This window comes from Pelodiscus sinensis, chromosome 7 (assembly GCF_049634645.1).
Source record: "Pelodiscus sinensis isolate JC-2024 chromosome 7, ASM4963464v1, whole genome shotgun sequence".
Classification (NCBI taxonomy): Eukaryota; Metazoa; Chordata; order Testudines; family Trionychidae; genus Pelodiscus; species Pelodiscus sinensis.
Genome location: NC_134717.1, coordinates 33,534,605 through 33,557,221, shown reverse-complemented (window position 1 = coordinate 33,557,221; position 22,617 = coordinate 33,534,605). Strand labels below are relative to the sequence as shown.

At 41.8% G+C, this 22,617-nt stretch overlaps 1 protein-coding gene across 3 annotated transcripts in view; it reads left to right on the top strand.

The window, feature by feature from the left end:
- Positions 1–22,617, top strand: part of ITGB6 (integrin subunit beta 6) — a 93,287-nt gene that overhangs the window by 22,221 nt on the left and 48,449 nt on the right. Inside the window, exons 2-7 of one of the 3 annotated variants that reach the window (XM_014574716.3) lie at positions 15,902–15,966; positions 16,457–16,533; positions 17,242–17,321; positions 18,893–19,097; positions 20,478–20,724; positions 21,670–21,835. In XM_014574716.3, coding sequence (XP_014430202.2) covers positions 16,473–16,533; positions 17,242–17,321; positions 18,893–19,097; positions 20,478–20,724; positions 21,670–21,835 — 759 coding nt within the window. In that variant the 5' untranslated portion in view covers positions 15,902–15,966; positions 16,457–16,472. Of the gene's footprint in view, positions 1–15,901; positions 15,967–16,125; positions 16,349–16,456; positions 16,534–17,241; positions 17,322–18,892; positions 19,098–20,477; positions 20,725–21,669; positions 21,836–22,617 lie in introns of those variants that run through there. The other 2 variants (XM_014574719.3, XM_006111648.4) reach the window with 2 other exon arrangements.

Here is a 22,617-nt window from a genome sequence, read left to right as displayed (position 1 = left end):
GCTATTCCGCTGTGTCGGAAAGATAGAAAATATGGCAAAAGACCACATTGGCTTAACCACGAGATCTTGCATGATCTAAAAATAAAAAAGGAGCTCTATAAAAAATGGAAAGTAGGACAAATTACAAAGGATGAATATAGGCAAACAATTCAGGAATGCAGGGGCAAGATTAGAAAGGCAAAGGCACAAAATGATCTCAAACTAGCTACGGGAATAAAGGGAAACAAGAAGACTTTTTATAAATACATTAGAAGCAAGAGGAAGACTGAGGACAGGGTAGGCCCACTGGTCAGTGAGGAGGGAGAAACAGTAACAGGAAATTTGGAAATGGCAGAGATGCTTAATGACTTCTTTGTTTCGGTCTTCACCGAGAAGTCTGAAGGAATGACTAACATAGTGAATGCTAGTGGGAAGGGGGTAGGTTTAGAAGTTAAAATAAAAAAAGAACAAGATAAAAATCACCTAGAAAAGTTAGATGCCTGTAAGTCACCAGGGCCTGATGAAATACATCCTAGAATACTCAAGGAGCTGATAGAGGAGGTATCTGAGCCTCTAGCTATCATCTTTGGAAAATCATGGGAGACAGGAGAGATTCCAGAAGACTGGAAAAGGGCAAATATAGTGCCCATTTATAAAAAGGGAAATAAGAACAACCCAGGAAACTACAGACCAGTTAGTTTAACTTCTGTGCCAGGAAAGATAATAGAGCAAGTAATTAAGGAAATCATCTGTAAACACTTGGAAGGTGGCAAGGTGGTAGGGAACAGCCAGCATGGATTTGTAAAGAATAAATCATGTCAAACCAATCTGATAGCTTTCTTTGATAGGATAACGAGTATTGTGGATAAGGGAGAAGCGGTGGATGTGGTATACCTAGACTTTAGTAAGGCATTTGATACGGTCTCGCATGATATTCTTATCAATAAACTAGGCAAATACAACTTAGATGGGGCTACTATAAGGTGGGTGCATAACTGGCTGGATAACCGTACTCAGAGAGTAGTTATTAATGGTTCACAATCCTGCTGGAATGGTATAACTATTGGGGTTCCACAGGAGTCTGTTTTGGGACCGGCTCTGTTCAAAATCTTCATCAACGATTTAGATATTGGCATAGAAAGTACGCTTATAAAGTTTGCAGATGATACCAAGCTGGGAGGGGTTGCGACTACTCTGTAGGATAGGGTCATAATTCAAAATGATCTGGACAAATTGGGGAAATGGTCTGAGGTAAGCAGGATGAAGTTTAATAAAGACAAATGCAAAGTGCTCCACTTAGGAAAGAACAATCAGTTTCACACATACAGAATGGGAAACGACTGTCTAGGAAGGAGTACGACAGAAAGGGATCTAGGGGTTATAGTGGACCACAAGCTGAATATGAGTCAGCAGTGTGATGCTGTTGCAAAAAAAGCAAACATGATTCTGGGATGCATTAACAGGTGTGGTGTGAGCAGTCATTCTTCCGCTCTACTCTGCGCTGGTTTTGTGTCCAGTTCTGGGCATCGCATTTCAAGAAATACATGGAGAAATTGGAGAGGGTCCAGAGAAGAGCAACAAGAATGATTAAAGGTCTAGAGAACATGACCTATGAAGGAAAGCTGAAATAATAGGGTTTGTTTAGTTTAGAAAAGAGAAGACTGAGGGGAGACATGATAGCAGTTTTCAGGTATCTAAAAGAGTGTCATAAGGAGGAGGGAGAAAACTTGTTCATCTTAGCCTCTGAAGACAGAACAAGAAGCAATGGGCTTAAACTGCAGCAAGGGAGGTTTAGGTTGGACATTAGGAAAAATTTCCTGTCAGGGTAGTCAAACACTGGAATAAACTGCCCAGGGATGTTGTTGAATCTCTATCTCTGGAGATATTTAAGAGTAGGTTAGATACATATCTATCAGGGATGGTCTAGACAGTATTTGGTCCTGCTGTGAGGGCAGGGGACTGGACTCGATGACCCTCGCGGTCCCTTCCAGTCCTAGTGTTCTATGATTCTATGATAGTTTTTGTTTGATTTGTTAAAATTGTGAAGCCAAAACAAAATAGTGTCAATATAATGGTCTCTGTTGATATGTGTTTTAGTAGTTAAATACCTGGACTGTCATTGCTCATTAAAAGTGCTGTCATATGGTGGAAATCGGGTAAATATTGCATTTTATTAATATCAGCAGAACTGACTTAAATGGGGCCTGCATCTTGTGTAATCTTGCCTTAATCTTTGTATTCATGCCTGTCAGTGTGAAAGAAACTATTTGCATATATTTGCATATATATTTGCATGTATATGCAACCACACTTAAGTTGTAGCCCTTGGCATGTGCTATGAGTATCAGTGTGGCTCCCAGGGCTTCCAAAGTTGAGTAGCTGTGGTGTAGAGTCTTCACTTTCCCAGTGTCTGCCTGAGAAAAGGACCTGGATAGAAGTGAGCTGCTGAAGCCTATTTCCAGACAAGATGGGGGAGATGCTAGTTAGCTGGAGAGAAGGATCTTGTCTAAGGCAGGGTAGTTTCTGTCCTTGTAGCTGAGATTTGTCCACCCTTTGTTCTTAATTTGTTGAAAATGTTGTTCATAGAATCCCCCCGAGGAGTGCTCAGCACAGCAGGGATCCAAAAGGATGTAAAGACACTTTTAAGCCTTCTTTATACTTCCCTCAAACTGAAGCCATTCAGGCACCAGATTGTTCTTCAGTGCATGTCTGAGAGCTGCTTTAATTTGTTCAGGTTGCAAAGCAAAGTGCCATTCCAGTAGCTATGGATTATCAATGATTGCCAGGGCACAGGAGTAGGGATGAGGTGAAGAAGTAGAAGAGTGTACAATAGCTGATGCCACATGGAATTTCCCTGACTAGAATTGCCTGCATTAGGGCAGTTGTACATGACCAGAGCAGCACAAAGCAGCACTAATATGCGAGACGGTAGAGAGAAGCCTGCAGAAACACATCACATCAGCCTGCTCAACCTGAATTTGCTCAAGCTTGTCCACAAGTAGCTGGAAAATTCTACATAAAATCTGATTATTTCCAAGCAAAGGAATTTAGGATTTCAAAAAATTCCAATGGGCAGAACTTCTGAGACACAGACAGGGTGGTGCAGAGAATCTTCTTTTATCTTCATGACAGCTGCAGCATAGGAGTTTAAAAATTCCCTATGCTGTTATCAGACCAGCCCTAATAGGGGAATGGATTTATGGCCACATAGTCTCTCTCTCTAGTATAATCTTAAAATAGGTAAATGAGGCCCGCTATCATGTATTTGTTAATGTTTAGTCACTGTGTATAAATCTACATGGCATTATTCTCAGTTTGTACAACTTTCCTCCATAGGCAGGCCGAGATCTACAATGCTGTGTAAACAACAAAACACCTTAAACATTTACACATTCATCGTTTGGATGTAAATTGAAGAATTATGTCACATGCACATAAACGTTAAACCTTATTTTCTATGAAGTCTTGCCTTTAGGGAGATTGCTAGAGGAGGGAGAAGATTGGCTTTACTTTTTCAAAAGCAATACACCAACTGTAAAAGGCACAAAATTACAGCATCCAACAGATTATAACAAGATTACAGTAAATCAGACTTTCAACTACAGCTGGGCAAATTCTTCAGAAAGCTTGCTATGAATAACTGTTTGAATTTTTAGATCTTTTTTCCATTGTATTCAAAACCCTTTTTTGTTCACTGTTCATAAAAATTCTGGCAAACAAGATTGCCAGAAAAGTTTAAAAACCAATAAGTGTTCAATGATTCCTAGAGAATATTCATGAGAAGCACTTTGTGTATGTTTGCACTAGAAACCTAACTCCTAAGAATTATGTTCGTCTAATCAGAAAACAGAATGAAACCCTATGAACGGGGGTGTCCATGCAAAACTAAACCAACGCTGTTCATACTTCAAATACTTGCAATGAACTACAGACCGAGAACAATTCATGGAAGTTATTCAATGAAATATTCTGAACAAACTGTACCCACTTAAGAAGTTCTGCCCAGCACTATTTTCTACATACCCGACATGGCTGAATGCATTGACTTATCATTATTATCAGCAGTAAGACATACTCACCAATTTCAAACAAAAAAGGAACACTGGTAACTTAAACATTACAAACTGCTTTTAAAAATCCCACATTTCTTTACTTTTGTTAGTACAGATTGATCCTCTAAAATCCAGGACCATGGATATTGCTGGACCGGAGTCCTGATGGCTGGGAGCAAGGGCCAGCCAGGGTCAGGAGCACAGCCCTGGCCAGGCTGGCAGCAGCAGAGCCAGCAGCTTGGTGTGCAGCCCAGGCTGCGGTCACTTGTTGGGAGCACAGCCTGGGTCAGGGCCAGCAATAGTAGGGCCGGCACAGTGGGACACAGTGCCCAGTGCCCAGGAACAGGGTCAAAGCAGGTCTGACAGCCAGGAGGGGAGACTTGACCTCCCCTGGTCTGGCAAACGCCTTGGTTCAGGACCACGCAAGTTCCCAGGGGGCCTGACCAGGGGGCTCCAACCTGCAACAACTTTTGAAATGATTAAAAGTGGCAATTTTTAAAATAAAATTTGTGTCTGTTTTCTTTGTCTAACTCATCCATGGCAGTGGCGGCCCATCCATAGGCGTGAAGTAGGCAGTCGCCTAGGGTGCCAAATAAAACGGCCATTGAGAGGTTTGGAGGCAGGTGTGCCGATCACGTGTTTTGCCTAGGGTGCCAGTTGCTGGCCGGTCATCTAGGGCCACTCCTGATCCAGGGCAATTCAAATCAATTAAACCCCATTCATTTTTGTTTATAGTCAGTTTCAGATTCTTAGAGCTGCAGTATTTGAGTTTCAAATGCTGCAAGGAAATGTTTGTGCATTAAAAAAAACCATTTTTTACTGGAATGTAAGTACTAAGGCAACACTGGTCTGATGTTTTATAAAATGTTTTAAATTTCTAGATTAAACATAAATTGACATTGTCTCTTTTAATTCGTTTTCTGCCATTTTTATAAGAGTGTACTGTGTAACAATAATGGCAAAAAGAGTAAAATACAGTCTTAATTCACTCAAGGCAGTAAAACGGTTTTCTTTAGTTTTATATATCTCACTGAGCACATCGTAAAAATAATGGAAGTAGTATTCCATTTATTCCAGTATAGAGAGGTTTATAGATTATATAGAATGTGTTTTGAAAACCCATATTAACACCTATAGTCTGAGAAATATTCAGCTGAAAGCTAAATTAATTTTATGTAAGGTGCTTAAATATATAGTTTGGGTGAACATTACAGAGAGGTAAAGTAGTACCTCTGCACTGGCTATAAACTCTCAAATATATTTAAAAGTCTCTCTATGGCTATGTCTACACTACAGAGTTTTTCCGAAAACACTTCAGTTACATCCACACTGCAATCACATTCTTTCGAGAAAAAAAAATGAAAAGAACAAAGGAGTTTTTCTGACATTGGTAAACCTCTTTCTACGAGGATGAAGCCTTTTTCCCAAAGAGCTCTTTTGGAAAAAGGTGGTGTAGATGGGGAACAGGGAGTTCTTTCGAAAGAAGGGGAAAGAGGAAAAAGCACAGGTGCCCTGGTGGCCATTCCATCCATAGTAATCACAGCTTAAATGCGAGATAGCGTCCATGCAGTGTGGATGATATTTTTTGAAAAAGCAGAGCGTTTTTTTGATGCACTTTGGCAGTGTGGACACTCTCTTTTGGAAGAAGTTTTTTCAGAAGATCTCTTCCAGAAAAGTTTCTATGAGTGGAGAACATTGTTTTTTGAGCACAATCAGTACAGTCCCCAGAAGACGGCAGTACTTTGTGGGAACAGTTTTTGAAAACCCAAGTGTGAGACTATTCCCTGAAATAACAAGGTCTGTTAAAGGGTTTGAACTTCTCGTTACTAGAAATGAACCCAACATAGTTAAGGTTCAAAATGACACAGGGACCTCACCATTCTAGCATGTTTTGCTCGTTGCTTGAACTAATTCTGATAAGCCATTCAGTATGGATGCAGTCACCAATTTCACTGACTCTCCCTAAGCTAGGCACTGGCAAGCTATATTTCAAGAAAGTATCAGCCTGGCATATATGTATTTTCAGCAAGAGGTCTATAGTTCTAATAGGGTATGTCTACACTACCCTCCTAGTTCGAACTAGGAGGGTAATATAGGCATACCGCACTTGCGAATGAAGCCCGGGATTTGAATTTCCCGGGCTTCATTTGCATAAGCGGGGAGCCGCCATTTTTAAAACCCCGCTGGTTCGAACCCCGTGCAGCGCGGCTACACGGGGCATGAACTAGGTAGTTGGAACTAGGCTTCCTATTCCGAACTACCGTTACTCCTCATTTCACGATATGCCTACATTACCACGATATGCCTACAGTTCGAACTAGGAGGGTAGTGTAGACATACCCATAGGAACTATGACAACAGTCCTCTGAAGGAATCCCTGGATCTGATACAAGCAGAGGGCTGGGAAAGCGAGGATCCCCCTTTCCATGCCTCACATCACATCACTTTCCTTGGCTGGGGATGGCAGGACAAGGCTTGCTGGGGGAGTTTCTGGCAGCTTCTGGGGGGTTAAAAATAATAGGGCCTATCCCCCCAATTGAACTAATCCTCTCTCTCTCCCCCCATAAGTCCCCGACCCTCAATACGCTCCAGACACAGCCACTAGTCCCTGTCCTCTCATCCCTCTCCCCCTTAGTTCTGCTGTCCTCTGCCCTGGGATGGAGGGAGTTCTCCTGGGAGTACCTTACCTCTCCCTAGGGCAGGAGGAGAGTTCCTCATCTCTGGCAGGAGTTGGTGAGGCAGGAGGGAAGGAGGGTAGTAGCTCTGGAATCAGAGAGACGGGGATGCAGAACTCAGCTGTGAAGCAAAGAGGGAGGTTTTTCAGGAGTGCTCCTGGTCTTTTAAGAGTGTGGACATAGGCAGGAAGCAACCCCACAGCACTTGAATCTGTGAGCTATTGAAAGGTAGCAAGGCAGAGGGATTTCCCCATGGACTCTAAGAGGAGCCAAAATAGCACTAAGCTCTAAGTTCTACACAGTAAAGTGACATCTCTACAACTGAGGAGAACTTTTACAATGTAACCAAGAAAGTGAAACCCAAATTCCGGCCAGAATCATGCAGCTGCCTGGCTCCCTGGCAAGCCAGGCCACCTTTGAACAGTGTTGGATTGGCTTTTCAGTCGGGGAGAGAAGCCTGGTCGCTTGGCAGTATTCCTCCAGGAGAGTCCAGGAGAATTTTGACAGGCTTGATTATTTTGCTTTGACTGTGAAAGTTTCTCCAAATCTGAAAATCTAAAAATCAGAAAACAAACCTCCAAGAGGGCTCACCCATGCAAAGCAAATTCAGCACAAAGGGTCTCTCTCTTTCTCTCTCTCTCTCAAACAACTGAAGCCACTAAGTCCTGACTTCTGGCCGAGGAACATATACATTGAAAAAAAAATGAAAAACTACTCTTAGTGAACGGTTTACTCTTCATTTCAGCATTTGGGCTCGCTCTTTCTCTGCACATCTGATTTAGAGCTAGGTTAGGTCTCTACTTGAGTTCAGGGGAGACTGAAGTATGAATCATAACTTACTGAGTCACAATTGTTCAACACCCTCCATTTCACTTTGTTCAGGGCTGGGGAGGAAATGACTTCCCTCTGTGTAACTGGCTAGTTGTAGTGACTAAGGAACCAGGGATGTGGTGCCAACACTCCTCCCATTTGCTCCCAGGCCATTGCTCTCAGGGGGCACTGGGCAAGCAGCTTAATGTGCCTGCAATCCCAGTCCTAGCAGTGGGGCATTACTGCTGCAGCTGCTTACACCCTTGTATAGCCAGAGCTGACAAGCTAGCCCTGAGTGCTTACAGCTGTTTCTTTGTGCTGTATCTGGAACATTTTCTGTTGCAGTGATACCCAGCTTCAACTGTGCTAATGAACAAAGGGAGCAAGAGGCAGCAAGGAACATTAACAGAAGATGAGTCCAGACTAGTTTCATTTATTTAGTAAAGTGCTCCATCCAGTGACATAATTAAACACCACGAGGTTTCCATACCAAAAAGAAAGAAAGAAAAGGAAAGAAAAATCTCACCTGGCTGTGTATTATGAGTCTCCCTATTATATAAAATTGCCAGAGGCATTACTTCTTCCAGCAGGCATTGCAAAGCTATTGCCAGCTGTATCTCTGTACAGCCAGAAAGGATGCCATAGCTGACAAGCACATGACACTGGCACCTACATCAATACCGTTTCTGTGGGTAGTTGTTTTATCTATACCTGACCCATGTTCTCTTTAAGATTTTCCATCCATGAGTGGAGTGAGTTTTGTCTTGTGCGCCAACAGTGAGGCCACGTGCACTTTTTTGGATGTGTGCACTGCCCCCCAAGAGACTCTTCCAGGTAGCACCTCCCTGCAGCAATATTGGAAGAAGGTGATCCCTTCCCATCCCCCACTCTCACACCTATGGGAGTGTTGTTTTCCTGCTACCCTTCCCCCTGTACCGAGCACAGGCTGGGAGCCAAAATGTTCATGCCAGCTCCTACCACCTGGGTACAGCACACCTGTGCCTCAGTTTCTCCTGAGTACCATGATCCGGACTCATGTGCTAGTGCTTAGGTCTGAAAGGGCATGGGTCCCTGGGAATTATTTAGGGTTAGGAGGTAGGGACAGAAATATTTTGGCTGAATGGCAGGGAAACACCCCTGACCCTGGAATGGCCTCTTGCAGGTGGAAGGCCATTACTCCTTGGGAAATCCAGATCACACAGCAAAGGAGGAAACACAAGAGGGAAGATCCTGCCCTGACTCAGGGGAGATAACTGGAGCCTCGAAGGGCTGTTACAGCTGGTGGAAGGAGCTTGGAAATACTAGGCAGGTGCCAGCATTAAGCCTAGAGGGCTGTTTCACCCCAGCGAGGGGCTAAACAGAGAGCGGAGGATTATTGGAGGTGAGGGCTGCCAGCCTGGCCTTTTAGCTCTACATTTAGTCCCTGCCAAGGGCCTGCTGGTGGAGGAATCCAAGATTTCCCCAATCCATGGCTGGCAGTGTGCAAGATCTCAGCCAGTCAGACCAGTCATGTCTCTTCATGGTGCACCCCCACCATGCGGTTCCAGCTGGCCCCAGCTGCCAGAGTAGCCACCAGCCTTCCGCAGCATGGCTTCAGCTCAGGCCTTGGCCACTGCCACCTTCTACGTGGCCTCTGGCTCTGGCCCTGGCTAGAGTTGCCACTGCCTGCCTTCGGCTCTGGTCCTTGCTGGGGAAGGGCTGAAGCTAGAGCCAGGGCTGCATGGTGGCCACCCTGGAGCAGCTGAGCCGCCACTGTGTGGCTCTGCAGAAGAGGTGGGTGGGAGGCAAATTCTTAGAGGGAACACGGTACCTGACCACTCCATGTTTACAGGTATTCAAAGCTCCATCAGGTTATTAGAATCAGCTGTAGTCCAGAAGAGCTAGTGAAAGCGCTCTTTGGAACCAGATGTTTCCAGCTGGCAAGAATAGCTTTCTGGTCAGTCATCCAATCCAGAGCACATGCATCTGCATGTCTGCTGTCCTACAGAACATCTCAGCCTTCCTGGGTCTGTAGCTATAATGGTAACATTGTATTAGAAAGGAAGTATCTCTATTAAATGACCAAGCACTGCTGGCTACTGACAGAGCACCCTGCAATAGGTCCCATCTCAGGGATAGTGTTTGCTACTCCACACACCCAATCACCAGCAAGTAGTCTCTTGGGAATGAGCAGCAGACAAGTAGAAAAACATTTTATGAGGCTTTTCTTGGGAAGTTCTTGGCTGAAAATTTTGTTTTGGAGGCCAAACAAGGAAAGGAAGAACTAGCCTTGTGACCCAAATATGAAGCCAGCCCCCTCCGGCCTATGTACGGGGGGAGGCAGGGTTTCTAAATCCTTCCCATTCTGATTAGGTATTTTACAAGTGTAAGGGTACGTCTACACTGTGGGCTAAAGCTGAATTAACTTCAGCTACATTAATTGCGTAGCTGAAGTCAAAATATCTTAACTCAGCTTTTGGTGCTGTCTACACAATAAGAAGTCAAAGGAAGAGCATTCTTCCTTTGACTTCCCTTACTCCTCATGAAATGAGGGTTACAAAAGTCAGAGTAAAAAGCCCATTATTTCAAAATTATTTCAAAATAACAAGATTGCTGTATAGACGTGCTTTCTGTTATTTTGAAATAACCACGCAGTGTAGGCATAGCCTAAATGACTAAGCTGCAAAGTAATGGAGAATCTGGATCACTGAGTCCACTTTCCATGCAAGTCTCCAACAAGGCAGTATTTTAGTACAGTCTCTGTCTGTAGACACCACAGTCTTGAAGTCCCCAACAATGACTGTCCAAGGGCATAGCTACAAATTTTCAGCTGTAATAGCTCCCTCTGTTGCATGGCTTTATGGGGGTAGGTATGGGGTTTGTAAGCAGTCCCAAAAATCAGAAATTGTACAGCATATAGAGAGATTTGTGTGCATGGACTTTTCTTCTTGATGGGTAACTCTCCAATATCCAGTCATTTAGACAGGTTTTTCTCTGCCTTCAGGAATCTGTGTGCTCTACTGACCTTTATTCCTGGATAAATCACCCATCTATGGAGCCAACATCCCCTATATTCCAGAGTCTGCTTCGTTTGGAAAGAACCCATAGATGTTTTATCTGGGACTGGGCTCCTAATATGTAACTGCCCCCATCTAATACATCATATCCAAACATGTTAGCTACAGAGCTTGGCTTTTTTCAGAGGGAGACTGTTTATTCAGATGAAGATACTTGAACTATTAGGTATTCTTTTGCATGCAAACTTTTTTTGTTTTAGAATTTTTACACAATCTTTATTTTTGGCCACCACCTTTCCATTGGCGTCAGCTCAATGAGTGAAACAAGATCTTGCTTGTCAGTAAAGCTTCACATTAGCTGTAGAAAGAAAATATTTTGTAAACATTCCATTAGCATATATTTAGTTTGGCTTCATATATCTAGTGCCTAAGAGGCATCATCTCTGTTTTTGTACCTTTCTCAAAGCTTTTTTGCTACCAGATTTCTGAGTTTTTTTCAGCAGGCAGATAGAATATCTTTTTGTGCTATCTATAAAGGGTGAGCCCAAAGGATGTTTGCAGGACGGACTCTTTTGAAAAGTCCCAGGGTCCATCATCACAAAAAACTTGCATTTTTAGTGTTGCCAGTATTTTAAAATTATGGGCCAAATTCTGTTCTTGCATTGGTGTAACTGATAACAGAATTTGATCCAATAAGAGTATGCACGGGCTGGTAAAAATTCATATGATAGTGTGATGATACTCTGAAGTGACCGTGAAAAAGAGGAGGGCTTGGTCCTAGAAACAGTAGCCTATGGACACAGGTCTAGCCTAAGAGGAGAAATTGCAGGTGTAAATAGCAGAATGGGGTTATTATGATCAATGAAAAATGTGCAGTGTTTGGGCAGAAGAGTTTTGTTTTGATACACAGGTTAGTATTATCATCATTATTTATAATTTGTAGGATCTAAAGTTTGCATGTGCTGTTACAAACACATTATGAACAGAGAGTCCATATCCCAAATAACTTGTTATAAAAAAAACCAAAAGGATAAATGGTAGAAAATACAACATATATGGGTTTTGTTATTTTTACATTTCCTTTCATAATAATAGAATGAACTTATATTTTACCTTTCCTCCAAGGAGTTATATGTGTCTTTAAAACCACTTCACAACATCTTAAAGATTAAAAGACTTTTCCAAGGCTATACAGGCAGTCCCCGGGTTACATGGATCCGACTTACATCGGATCCCTACTTACAAACGGGGTGAAGCAACCCCGCACTAGCTGCTTCCCCCCAGCAGACCAGGGAGACACGAAGCTAGCGCCCCCCTCCCCCAGCAGACCAGGGAGATGCGGAGCGGCTTTTCTCAGCAGACACCTCAGCTTGAGAATAAAGGACTGAGGGAAGTGAGGTGTGGGAGAATAAAACTGAGCTCTGGAGAAATGTTTGGCTAGAGTTTCCCCTACAATATGTACCAGTTCCGACTTGCATACAAATTCAACTTAAGAACAAACCTACAGTCCCTATCTTTTATGTAACCCGGGGACTGCCTGTACTGTTTTCCTTTTATCCTGTAATCACTGCTGTTGCTTCACTGTTATGGGGGAGGGGGAGGCTGGTACGGATTTTTGTTTGTTTGGTTTTGTTCCTCAAATGTTTTGAAATGCAATGAAAACCTTTTTCTAATCACAGTTATCTGAATTTATTAATAGCTGGATGGGACATTACCTTGAATTCCATTACAGAAGCCATAGTTTCTAATGCGATAGTAACATTCAGATGACCAGACCTGTACAATAGTAACTGCATTTCACAATAACGTAAAACGACATTTTGTATGCCTAGGTAGGGCAATCAGCTAGTTATCTAAGGTGTCTATACACGAATGCAAGATGCCTGGGAAACAAGCAGGAAGAATTAGAAGTCCTGGCACAGTCAAAGGACTATGATTTGATTGGAATAACAGAGACTCACATGACATGGTGGGATGACTCGCTGTCATGGAAGGGTATAAACTGTTCAGGAAGGACAGGCGGGGAGAAAAGGAGGAGGAGTTGCACTGTATGTAAGAGAGCAGTATGATTGCTCAGAGCTCCAGTATATGGAGGGAGAAAAGCCGTTTGGGTTAAGTTTAGAGGCAGGAGCAACAGAGGTGATGTTGTGGTTGATGGCTATAGACCACCAGATCAGGTGGATGAGGTAGACGAGGTTTTCTTCAGACAACTAACAGAAGCTTCCAGATCACAGGCCCTGGTTTTCATGGGGGACTTTAATCACCCTGTTGGGTGAGCTTGGCTTAGCAGTGAAATTCTTGGTGAGCTTAAATACAAAAAGAAAGCTTACAAGAAGTAGAAACTTGGATGGATGACTAGGGCGGAGTATAAATATATTGCTTGAGCATGCAGAGGTGTAATCAGGAAGGCCAAAGCAAAACTGGAATTGCAGTTAGCAAGTGATGTGAAAGAAAACAAGAAAAGTTTCTGCAAGCATGTTAAAAATAAGAGGGTGCTCAGGGAGGGTGTAGGGCCTCTTGTGGATGAGGGAAGTAAACTAATGGGCTACGTCTACACTGGCCCCTTTTCCGAAAGGGGCATGCTAATTTTCAACTTCAGAATAGGGAAATCCGCGGGGGATTTAAATATCCCCCGCGGGATTTAAATAAAGATGTCCGCCGCTTTTTTCCGGCTTGGGGAAAGTAGGAAACTTTGAAGTAGGAATAAGAGATCCTCCGGAATAGGGCTTTATTCCGGAGGATCGGGCCAGTCTAGACGCTTTTTTCCGGCTTTTCCCCAAGCCGGAAAAAAGCGGCGGACATGTTTATTTAAATCCCGCGGGGGATATTTAAATCCCCCGCGGATTTCCCTATTCTGAAGTTGAAAATTAGCATGCCCCTTTCGGAAAAGGGGCCAGTGTAGACGTAGCCGTGATGTGTGGAAAAGCTGAAGTACTCAATTCTTTTTTTTGCCTCTGTCTTCACAGACAAGGTCAGCTCCCAGACTACTGCACTAGGCAACACAGTATGGGAAGGAGGTGGGTAGCCCTCGGTGGAGAAAAAACAGATTAAGAACTATTTAGAAAAGTTGGACATACACAGATCCATGGGGTCAGATTTAATGCATCTGAGGATGCTGAGGGAGTTGACAAATGTCAGTGCAGAGCCATTGGCAGTTATCTTTGATAACTCATGGAGATCAGGGAGGTCCTGGATGACTGGAAAAAGACAAATTTAGTGCCCATTTTTAAAAAAGGGAAAAAGGACACTCCAGGGACTTAGAGGGGTCAGCCTCACCTCAGTTCCCAGAAAAATCATGGAGGGGATCCTCAAGGAATCCATTTTGAAGCACTTGGAAAAGGGGAACGTGATCAGGAACAGTCAACATGGATTCACCAGGGCAAATCATGCCTAGCCAACCTTGAAATAGTCAGTGAAGCTGGGATTTAAATATCCCGTGCTTCATTAACATGATCTCGCTGGCGTGTTACTCCGATCAACAGCTGTTTTGAAAGTGAAAGTGCGCACCGGGACGCGTTAGTTTGAACCAAACTTCTTGGTTTGAACTAACGTTACTCCTCAAAAAATGATCTCAAAAAATGAGGAGTAACGTTAGTTTGAACCAAGGGGTTTGATTCAAACTAACACGTCTCAGCACGCATTTTCACTTTCAAAACAGCTGTTGATCAGAGTAACGCGCCGGTGAGATCATGCTAATGAAGCACGGAATATTTAAATCCCCGCTTCATTGACTATTTCAAATGCCTACATTTGCATCCCTAGTTCAAACGAGGGTGCAAGTGTTGACTTACACAATATTCTTGCCAGCAAGTTAATGAAGTATGGATTGGATAAATGGGATGTAAGGTGGACAGAAAGCGGGGTAGATTGTCAGGCTCAATGGATAGTGATAAACTGCTTGATATCTGATTGGTGGTCGGTGTCAAGTGGAGTGCTCCAAGGGTTGATTCTGGGGCCAGTTTTGTTCAACATCTTTATTAATGACCTGGATTAGGGGATGGATTGCACCCTCAGCAAGTTTACAGATGACACCAAGCTGGGGGAGAGGTAGATATGCTGGAGAGTAAGGATAAAGTCCAGAGTGACGTGGACAAATTGAAGGATTGGGCCAGAAGAAATCTGATGGGGTTCAACAAGGACAAGTGCAGAGTCCTGCACGTAGAATGGAAGAATCCCAAGCACTGCTACAGGCTGGGGACCAACTGGCTAAATAGCATTTCGGCAGAAAGGACCTAGAGATTATAGTGAATGAGAAGCTGGATATGAGTCAACAGTGTGCCCTTGTAGCCAAGAAGGCTAATGTCATATTAGGGTGCATGAGGATGAGCATTACCAGCAGATCTAGAGAAGTGATTATTCCCCTTTATTAAGCACTGGTGAGTGAACATCTGGGCTGCGTCTAGACTGGCATGATTTTGCACAAATACTTTTAACAGAAAAGTTTTTCCGTTAAAAGCATTTGCACAAGAGAGCGTTTATACTGGCATGTGCCTTTGCGCGAAAGATTTACTTTTGCGCAAAAGCATCCATGCCAGTGTAGATGCTCTCTTGCGCAAGACAGCTCCGATGGCCATTTTAGCCATCGGGCTTTCTTGCGCAAGAAATTAACTTGGCTGTCTACACTGGCCCTCTTGCGCAAGAATACTTGCGCAAGAGGGCTTATCCCTGAGTGGGAGCGTCAGAGTATTTGCGCAAGAACCACTGATTTTGTACAGTACAAAGTCAGTGTTCTTATGCAAATACTCGCAGCCAGTGTAGATAGACGGCAAGATTTTGTGCAAAAGGAAGTGCTTTTGCGCAAAATCTTGCCAGTCTAGATGCACCCCTGGAGTATTGCATCCAGTTCTGGGGCCCCCATTACAGAAAGGATGTGGTCGCATTGGAGAGGTTCCAGAGGAGGACAATGAAAATGATTATGGGGCTGGAGCACATGACCTACGAGGAGAGGCTGAGGGATTTGGGTTGTTTAGTTGCAGAAGAGAAGAGTGAAAGGGAATTTGATAGCAGCCTTTAACTAACTGAAGGGAGGTTCCAAAAAGGATGGAGAGAGGCTGTTCTCAGTAGTGACAGATGGTAGAATGGGGAGCAATGATCTCAAGTTGCAGTGGGTGAGGTCTAGGTTGGATATTAGGAAAAACTATTTTACTAGGAGGGTGGTAACACAATAGAGTGCGTTACCTAGGGAGGTGGTAGAATCTCCATCCCTAGAGGTTAAGTCAAGTCCTGGCTTGACAAAGCCCTGGCTGGGATAATTTAGCTGGGGTTGGTCCTGCCTTGGGCAGGGGGTTGGACTCAGTGACCTCTTGAGGTCTCTTCCAGCTGTATAATTGAAAATGGCTTTCCATTATAGTGTTATAATAAGTTATGGCAATTTGTTTTCTTTTCACAGCTGGTTTTAGAAGGTTCATTCCACAACACGAAACCTGAAAAAATGGGATTTATACATCTATCCAGGTATATACACCTAGCTATTTGTATGATCTGCCAGCATATTGAACTTGGTCAGATAATAGTCAAAGGAGTAACAGTATTTAACTGTAACACTTGATAACGATCTCCTGCAAAGATTTCTCTAGGACCCAGAGCGATTGCAAGTGCTAACAACAACAACAAAAAAATCAAGTACCTGAATGAATTCCCCCACCTTCTTATGATTGTGTACCTGTTTTCCTTATAAGGAAAACAAGGAAGTAAGATAAAGAACAGTGTTAAGTTCCATAACCATGCTGAAGTTGCTTTTATGCACAGCTTGTCGTTCCTACCTATCCAGGTAGCCTTTGTTTTCTTTGTATTAATGTTCTGTCTTAGTAGTTTGGAAGTTTCTCTTCGAACCTGTGTAAGTATCATCTTAGAATACATACATCAAGAATCTATGACTTTTGCAGTATTCCACAATAATCATTTTACCCTGAAGGTAATTTTCTTTTATGCTTTTAATTCACAGCCAGAATTGAAAACGAATGGGGATTGTATTGTTTTTCCTGTTCTTTCTTTTTCTCCAAAGAAATAACAATGTACAAGGTAAGGCTTACAGTTAGTGAAATCTACTTTTTAAAAGTCTATTTTACATTGGTTTTTGTTTAATATTTTAATGTTAACTAGCTTTCTATATTGTCTGTTCAGTCATTCCTTTCTGCTTAATGAATGTTTTTGACAGTGTAATTATGACTATAAAGCCATACTACTTAGAGAACACCTATTCATAATATAGAACTACTTGCACCGAATACACATTCTTTTGAGCCATTTTAATTATACAAATCAGAGTTTGACCATCATGAAATTTTACACTACATCTGTGACTCTGGTGATGTGTATATGGAACCTGGCATAATTTTAACTTCCAGTGCAAGTACACTGAAAAGCTGAATGAAACAACTGTAACGTGTACAGTGTTCACAGATCTATTTCGCTAAAAATTCTAGTTTTTATTAAACAAATTTAATAATTATGAAATGAATTTTAGAAAAAAATAATAGTGTGCACATTTTTCCTGAGTGAACTTCGGACCTCCATTTTTAATTAAGTACTATTTATTGTGTAATTATTGATCAAATTAAATACTAAACAAATATAAATATTTTTATTATGGAATTTTAACAATAATCCTAAGTATGTTCAAATGTGCCATCATTTTTATCGTCAATATTTTTAACAAAATGAAAATATTTCATAAATCAAATGTTTCAACCCATTATTAATCTATTATCTTTGTGTGTTTAAATATAGGAAGCTGTCCTCCAGGCAGTGCAGTATCTTGTGAAGATTGTTTGCTCTCTGGACCACAGTGTGCTTGGTGTTCTCAAGAGGTAAAGTAAATGATCTCAACAATTTCAAAGCCATAAAATCTGAGTGTTTGCAATGACTAGGAGTGATGGAAATATTGAATTAACTAGATCAGATGGTGCTTTAGTAATGTAAGAAGCATTTAGAGGGGGGAAATGCCCGTGTAACCTTCTCTAGGAATCAAAAAGTGGCACAGCTGGGGATTATGATTTATTTTTCATTGTTATCTGATTATTTTAAAAAATCCCCAGATTTTAGCACCTTTGTTTCTGCCTCTCAGAGGAGCTATAGTGGTCATTTCTGAAGTGACTGTGGTGGTATTGTATAGGGGCTGTAATACAGGATAGAGTGCCCAAGATATGGAGGTTTTGTGACTAAAGCATGGGGCTGGGAAGTAGATATGGATTTCATTTCCAGTGTGATCCCAGGCAAGCCAGTTACCTCAGTTCTTAATGTGTAAAATGTGACTAGGAATACCTCCTGACCTCGCCAGAGGTGTTCGGAATCTCAGTTTGTGTTTATGAAGCAGAATCTTAGCTTTAACTCTGAATCTCTGGGCTTGTGGATTTTGTGTGTTTAAAGTAACTGGGCTGTACCATTAACAGCGTGTTTCTCAGTGACAAAATTTAGGGGACATTTGCAGTTTAAGGGCCGAAGCTTGAATTCCTTATACAGGCACAAGGGAATAGTATGAACCAGTGGTATGAGCACAGGATTAGAAACCAGGAATTTCCAAATTCTAGTCCCAGCTTTTACAAGGATGTTCTCTGTGGACTTTGTCAAATCACTTAGCCTCTCTGCTGAAGTTTTCACACAGCAATGATGATAATACCTTACATCAGTGTTGTGAAAATTAAGTGACTATAGGGCTTTGAATAGGAAGAATATGATATAATAATAAAACTGGCATTCCACTTGGTGAGAGTAGTGCAGCCAATCCAGTGGCTATTGAAGTCAGTGAAAAGTCTCTTGTTGACTTCAGTGGGCTTTAGAACAGATCCTAAGTGTGAGACAAAGCCAAACAACACATAGGGCTGAATTCAAGGAAGTGAATACAAGTGCCATGTGAATGTCTGGGCAAAAATCATGGTCATGAAAATATGGTGTTAGTTAAACATCAGGTGAAAGATGGTCAGAAAAAAGGTGTAAGTTATGGAGTACTTATTTGCTATTCAGTAGGTGTCCAAAAATTAGTGTTGACAAAGAAAGGTGCAGTAGAAAAAACAACTTGGGTAAGACTCAACATACGCTTTAACTTACATGTCTTCATTCCCAACTGTCTTGGGGCCAAATACATACTAGGTATGAGTGGCACAATTCCCATACTACCTGGTTCACACAATTCCCATTCAACTGGTCCTGCTGGAATACAGAACAAATGTAAGCTCCATTCATTTTTCAATTAAAAGCCTACTGAGTGCAAATGTAGACAGTTGTTCCAGCAACACACATTTCTTTGCCACCTTATACCTAGTGTGTAATTTACACTACAATGCCTGTCACCCCTGCATTTGGCCCACCATGCATAAATAATTTATTTTCCATTGTTCTATAATAAATTTAGCTCTTCCTTTCTTTCTGCTGTTTGTTGCAGAATTATACTGATGAATCTGGAATTCATGGAAGGTGTGATACTCTGGAAAATCTTTTGTCAAAAGGATGTCAGTGGAACTTCATTGAATTTCCAATTTCTAAAGTAGAAATTCACAAAAATAAACCCCTTAGCATAGGAATCCAGAAGAATAGCTCTGATGTCACACAGATTTCCCCTCAAAAGTTAACTTTTAGATTGAGACCAGGTAAGTTACTCTGTTCACAACTGTGATACTTTCCTGCTAATGCTGTCTTTCCAGGTTTCACCTCTCAGACTAAATTGTTAATGATCTGAAAAACAGAATGTATTGATTGTATTTAACTTAAATGTATTAATAAACTCAAAATTAACCATTATCTGTAACCAAATAAAACCTAGTGAATATTTATCATGTGTTAAGTTGATGGATGGTTCTAAAATTTACACTATTTAAATTCCTCAAAAGTACTTTGCATAAGAGATAAATCTCCTTGCTCTGTTCTCTCCATAGCCTGGGGTGGCACAAAAGGAATAGAAAGGTGGCCCATGTATTGGGCTGGCAATTCCTCCTGTGGGTGGAGAGCTGGAAGAGCTAGCTATATACCATTCCCCCTGTATTCTGATGCAGGAGGTATGTTGAGGGTGGAAATCAAAGGGCCGTAAGTCCAAGGGTTGCCAGGTGTCCAGTATTTGAGCTTTCTGTTTGGGAAACAAATTGAGAAAATTTAAATGAGAAAATAAAAATGTCCGGTATTTTCTAAATAAGATGTAATGTAGATTGTGATGTACTGTCAACTGTGTCCAGTATTTTTGCTGAAACCATCTGGCAACCTTAGCCCATGATCATAGCACAGAAGATGAACTATCCCATGGGTTTGTTAGAGGAGTCTGGAGGTCAGGGAAGCTGGAACAGATTTTATAGTGGGGGTGCTAAGAGCTATTGAACTATAATGGAATCTACTTCAAACCAGGGGGTGCAGTAGCACCCACTGTTCTAGCACTCTGTGCTGGAGGCTGGTCTAACCCACACCCAGGCCATGCCAGAACTGAAGAAAGAACTGAGAAACTGCAATCACAGCCAGCTCCCCAGAGTCTGTACCAGGGGAAATGAGTTGCAGCGAGGTTTAAATTACACACAGTACATTATTTAAACCTTGCTGCACCTCATTTTCCCTAGGAAAATGTTAGATTAGAGCCGGGAATCAAAGTAGGCACATTTGCAATCCACTCTCCCGGTCCCATGCTTACAATACTACCCCTGAAAGTGCTAGCTTCTGTTCAATTGTAGTTTCATATTGGAAGGTTTTAAAGCTGTAATTTGCCATTTGTTTTTTCTCACACACTGGATCCACAGGAGTCAAACAGTCCGAAGCCTAAATTTAATGCTTTCCTTGAGTGGTACAATACAAATTATACCTACTTACTGCCTTTCAGATTTTCTATTAGGAATTTTTATTAATAATTTTATAGATTTCTGTTAATTCTACCAATGGACCATACAGAAATATTAAGAAAAAACCAGACAGCATCATTGCCATATTGCCTGTAACATTGTCTAAAGTTAGATGTGTTAATTTGTTCTCCTTTTCCCCTATGGCTTTACTAGGAAATGAAGAAACAGTACAGATCAAAGTTCGCCAGACTGAAGATTATCCAGTTGATCTCTATTACCTCATGGACCTTTCCGCTTCAATGGATGATGATCTGAATACAATAAAGGAATTAGGCTCAACTCTCTCCAAAGAAATGTCAAAACTAACAAGCAACTTTAGACTGGGTTTTGGGTCTTTTGTTGAAAAGCCAGTTTCTCCATTCATCAAAACCACAACGGAAGAAATAAACAATCCTTGCAGGTAGGCAAAGAAAGCACTGATGTATGTGTTATAATTTAATGTAGAAACATAGATTAAATTGATCTGTAGGGGCAAAATCCTGCTCATTGTCCTCACTGGAGCCTTTCCACCTTACTCACTTGCAATTGAGTGAATAAGGCAAGTGGGGTGTGGCACTGGGTTCATACTCAGGTTGTTTTCAGTATCCTCTTGGGTGGTGGGGAGCAGGGAGGAACAAGCTTGCCTATGTGCTTGCTGTTCAGATTTTCCTGTTAGCTACAGGTGCCTTTGATTAACAACATCAATACTCATATGTCTCTTTATTTTGCTGGAAAACACACACATATTATTCAAATCCTGGATTATTCATATGACATCTTTAAGGGTCACCATACTTTTCATTACTCAGCTATAAGAAGCAACAACAGTTTTGTCTATTTATCAATGGCATTCTTGTTATGTCTTTGTTTTAAATAACCAGGAATAGTTCCCTGAGCCTTGTTTTGCAGGAGTCCTGCCCAGATCACAACTTGGGGATACATGGGGAGAATGGAGGGAGGAGCCCAGTAAGCTTATCAGGATGTGATGTGGGAGCATAGTGTGCCCTGGAAAGGGCTGGATCCAATTACAAGGGGAGCACAGAAGTTCTGCAACTGTGGGGTATTTTTGGGGCCTCCCAGGGCTACTCCTGGGGAAGTGCAATTTACATGCCACACTTTAGCCACAGCGAATCTGAATGGACAGTTTCTTATTAGAATTAATTGAGTTCCATGTTATGTTTTAACCTTGAAGTTTTTTTCATTGGATCTGTCTCACTGAGCAATGATATTAATAAAAACCACATGCACGGAAGAGATGTGCACCTGACAATTAAGCTAGCTAGAGTTCCACAGCAACTACAGTGAATGCATCCTGTCTCTGCAGTGGCTGTAAGATACAGATCTAGCTCTACCATTTATTTTATAGAAGTGTTCCATATGATTGCTTACCCACCTTTGGATACAAGCATGTTTTGCCATTAACAAATGACGCTGAAAAATTCAATGAAATTGTGAAAAGACAGAAAATCTCTGCTAATATAGACACTCCGGAGGGAGGATTTGATGCAATTATGCAGGCAGCTGTTTGCAAGGTAATGAAACTTATAGGTGTAATATTTATTATTCCACATTTTAGTATTAGCAGATTTTATGGTTTGGGGTTTTTTAAAAGTAGCTCTTGTTTTCTCAAAATGTAGACTCTGACCCTGATCTGACTCCACTAAAATCCTAAGAACGGCTATGCAGGGTCAGACCAAATGTCCATCTAGCCTAGTATCCTGTCTTCCGACAGTGGCCAATGCCTTCCAGAGGGAGGGAACACAGCAGGGAATCATTAAGCAATCTCTCTACTGTCACCCATTCCCAGCCAGTCAGAGGATAATGACACCATCCTCCATAGCCATTGATGGACTTATTCTCCATGAATTTATCTAGCTCTTTTTTGAACCCTGTGAAAGTTCTGGCCTTCACAACATCCTCTGGCAAGGAGTTCCACAGGTTGACTGTGTGTTGCGTGAAGAAATACTTCCTTTTGTTTGTTTTAAACCTGCTACCTATTAAAATCAATGGAGGACCCCCACTGATTTCATTGGGTGTTTGGTCAGACTGTGAAGGTATTCAAATGATCTTTTTTTTTCACTTGAAAAGTGTATAATATAATCAACTTAAAAATGATAATGTTGTAGTGTCCATCAATTTAAATGCACTGATTATGTAATAATCAGGTGTCTATGGGGAATGAAAAGCAATAAAATTGCCACTTATTCACAATATTTTCTTCACTTTTCCCCTCTTTAAATATTTTAATGATCAACAATGTCTTACATAAATGACAAGCAGCTATACATTTGCATAACCAGCACACTTCACTCAA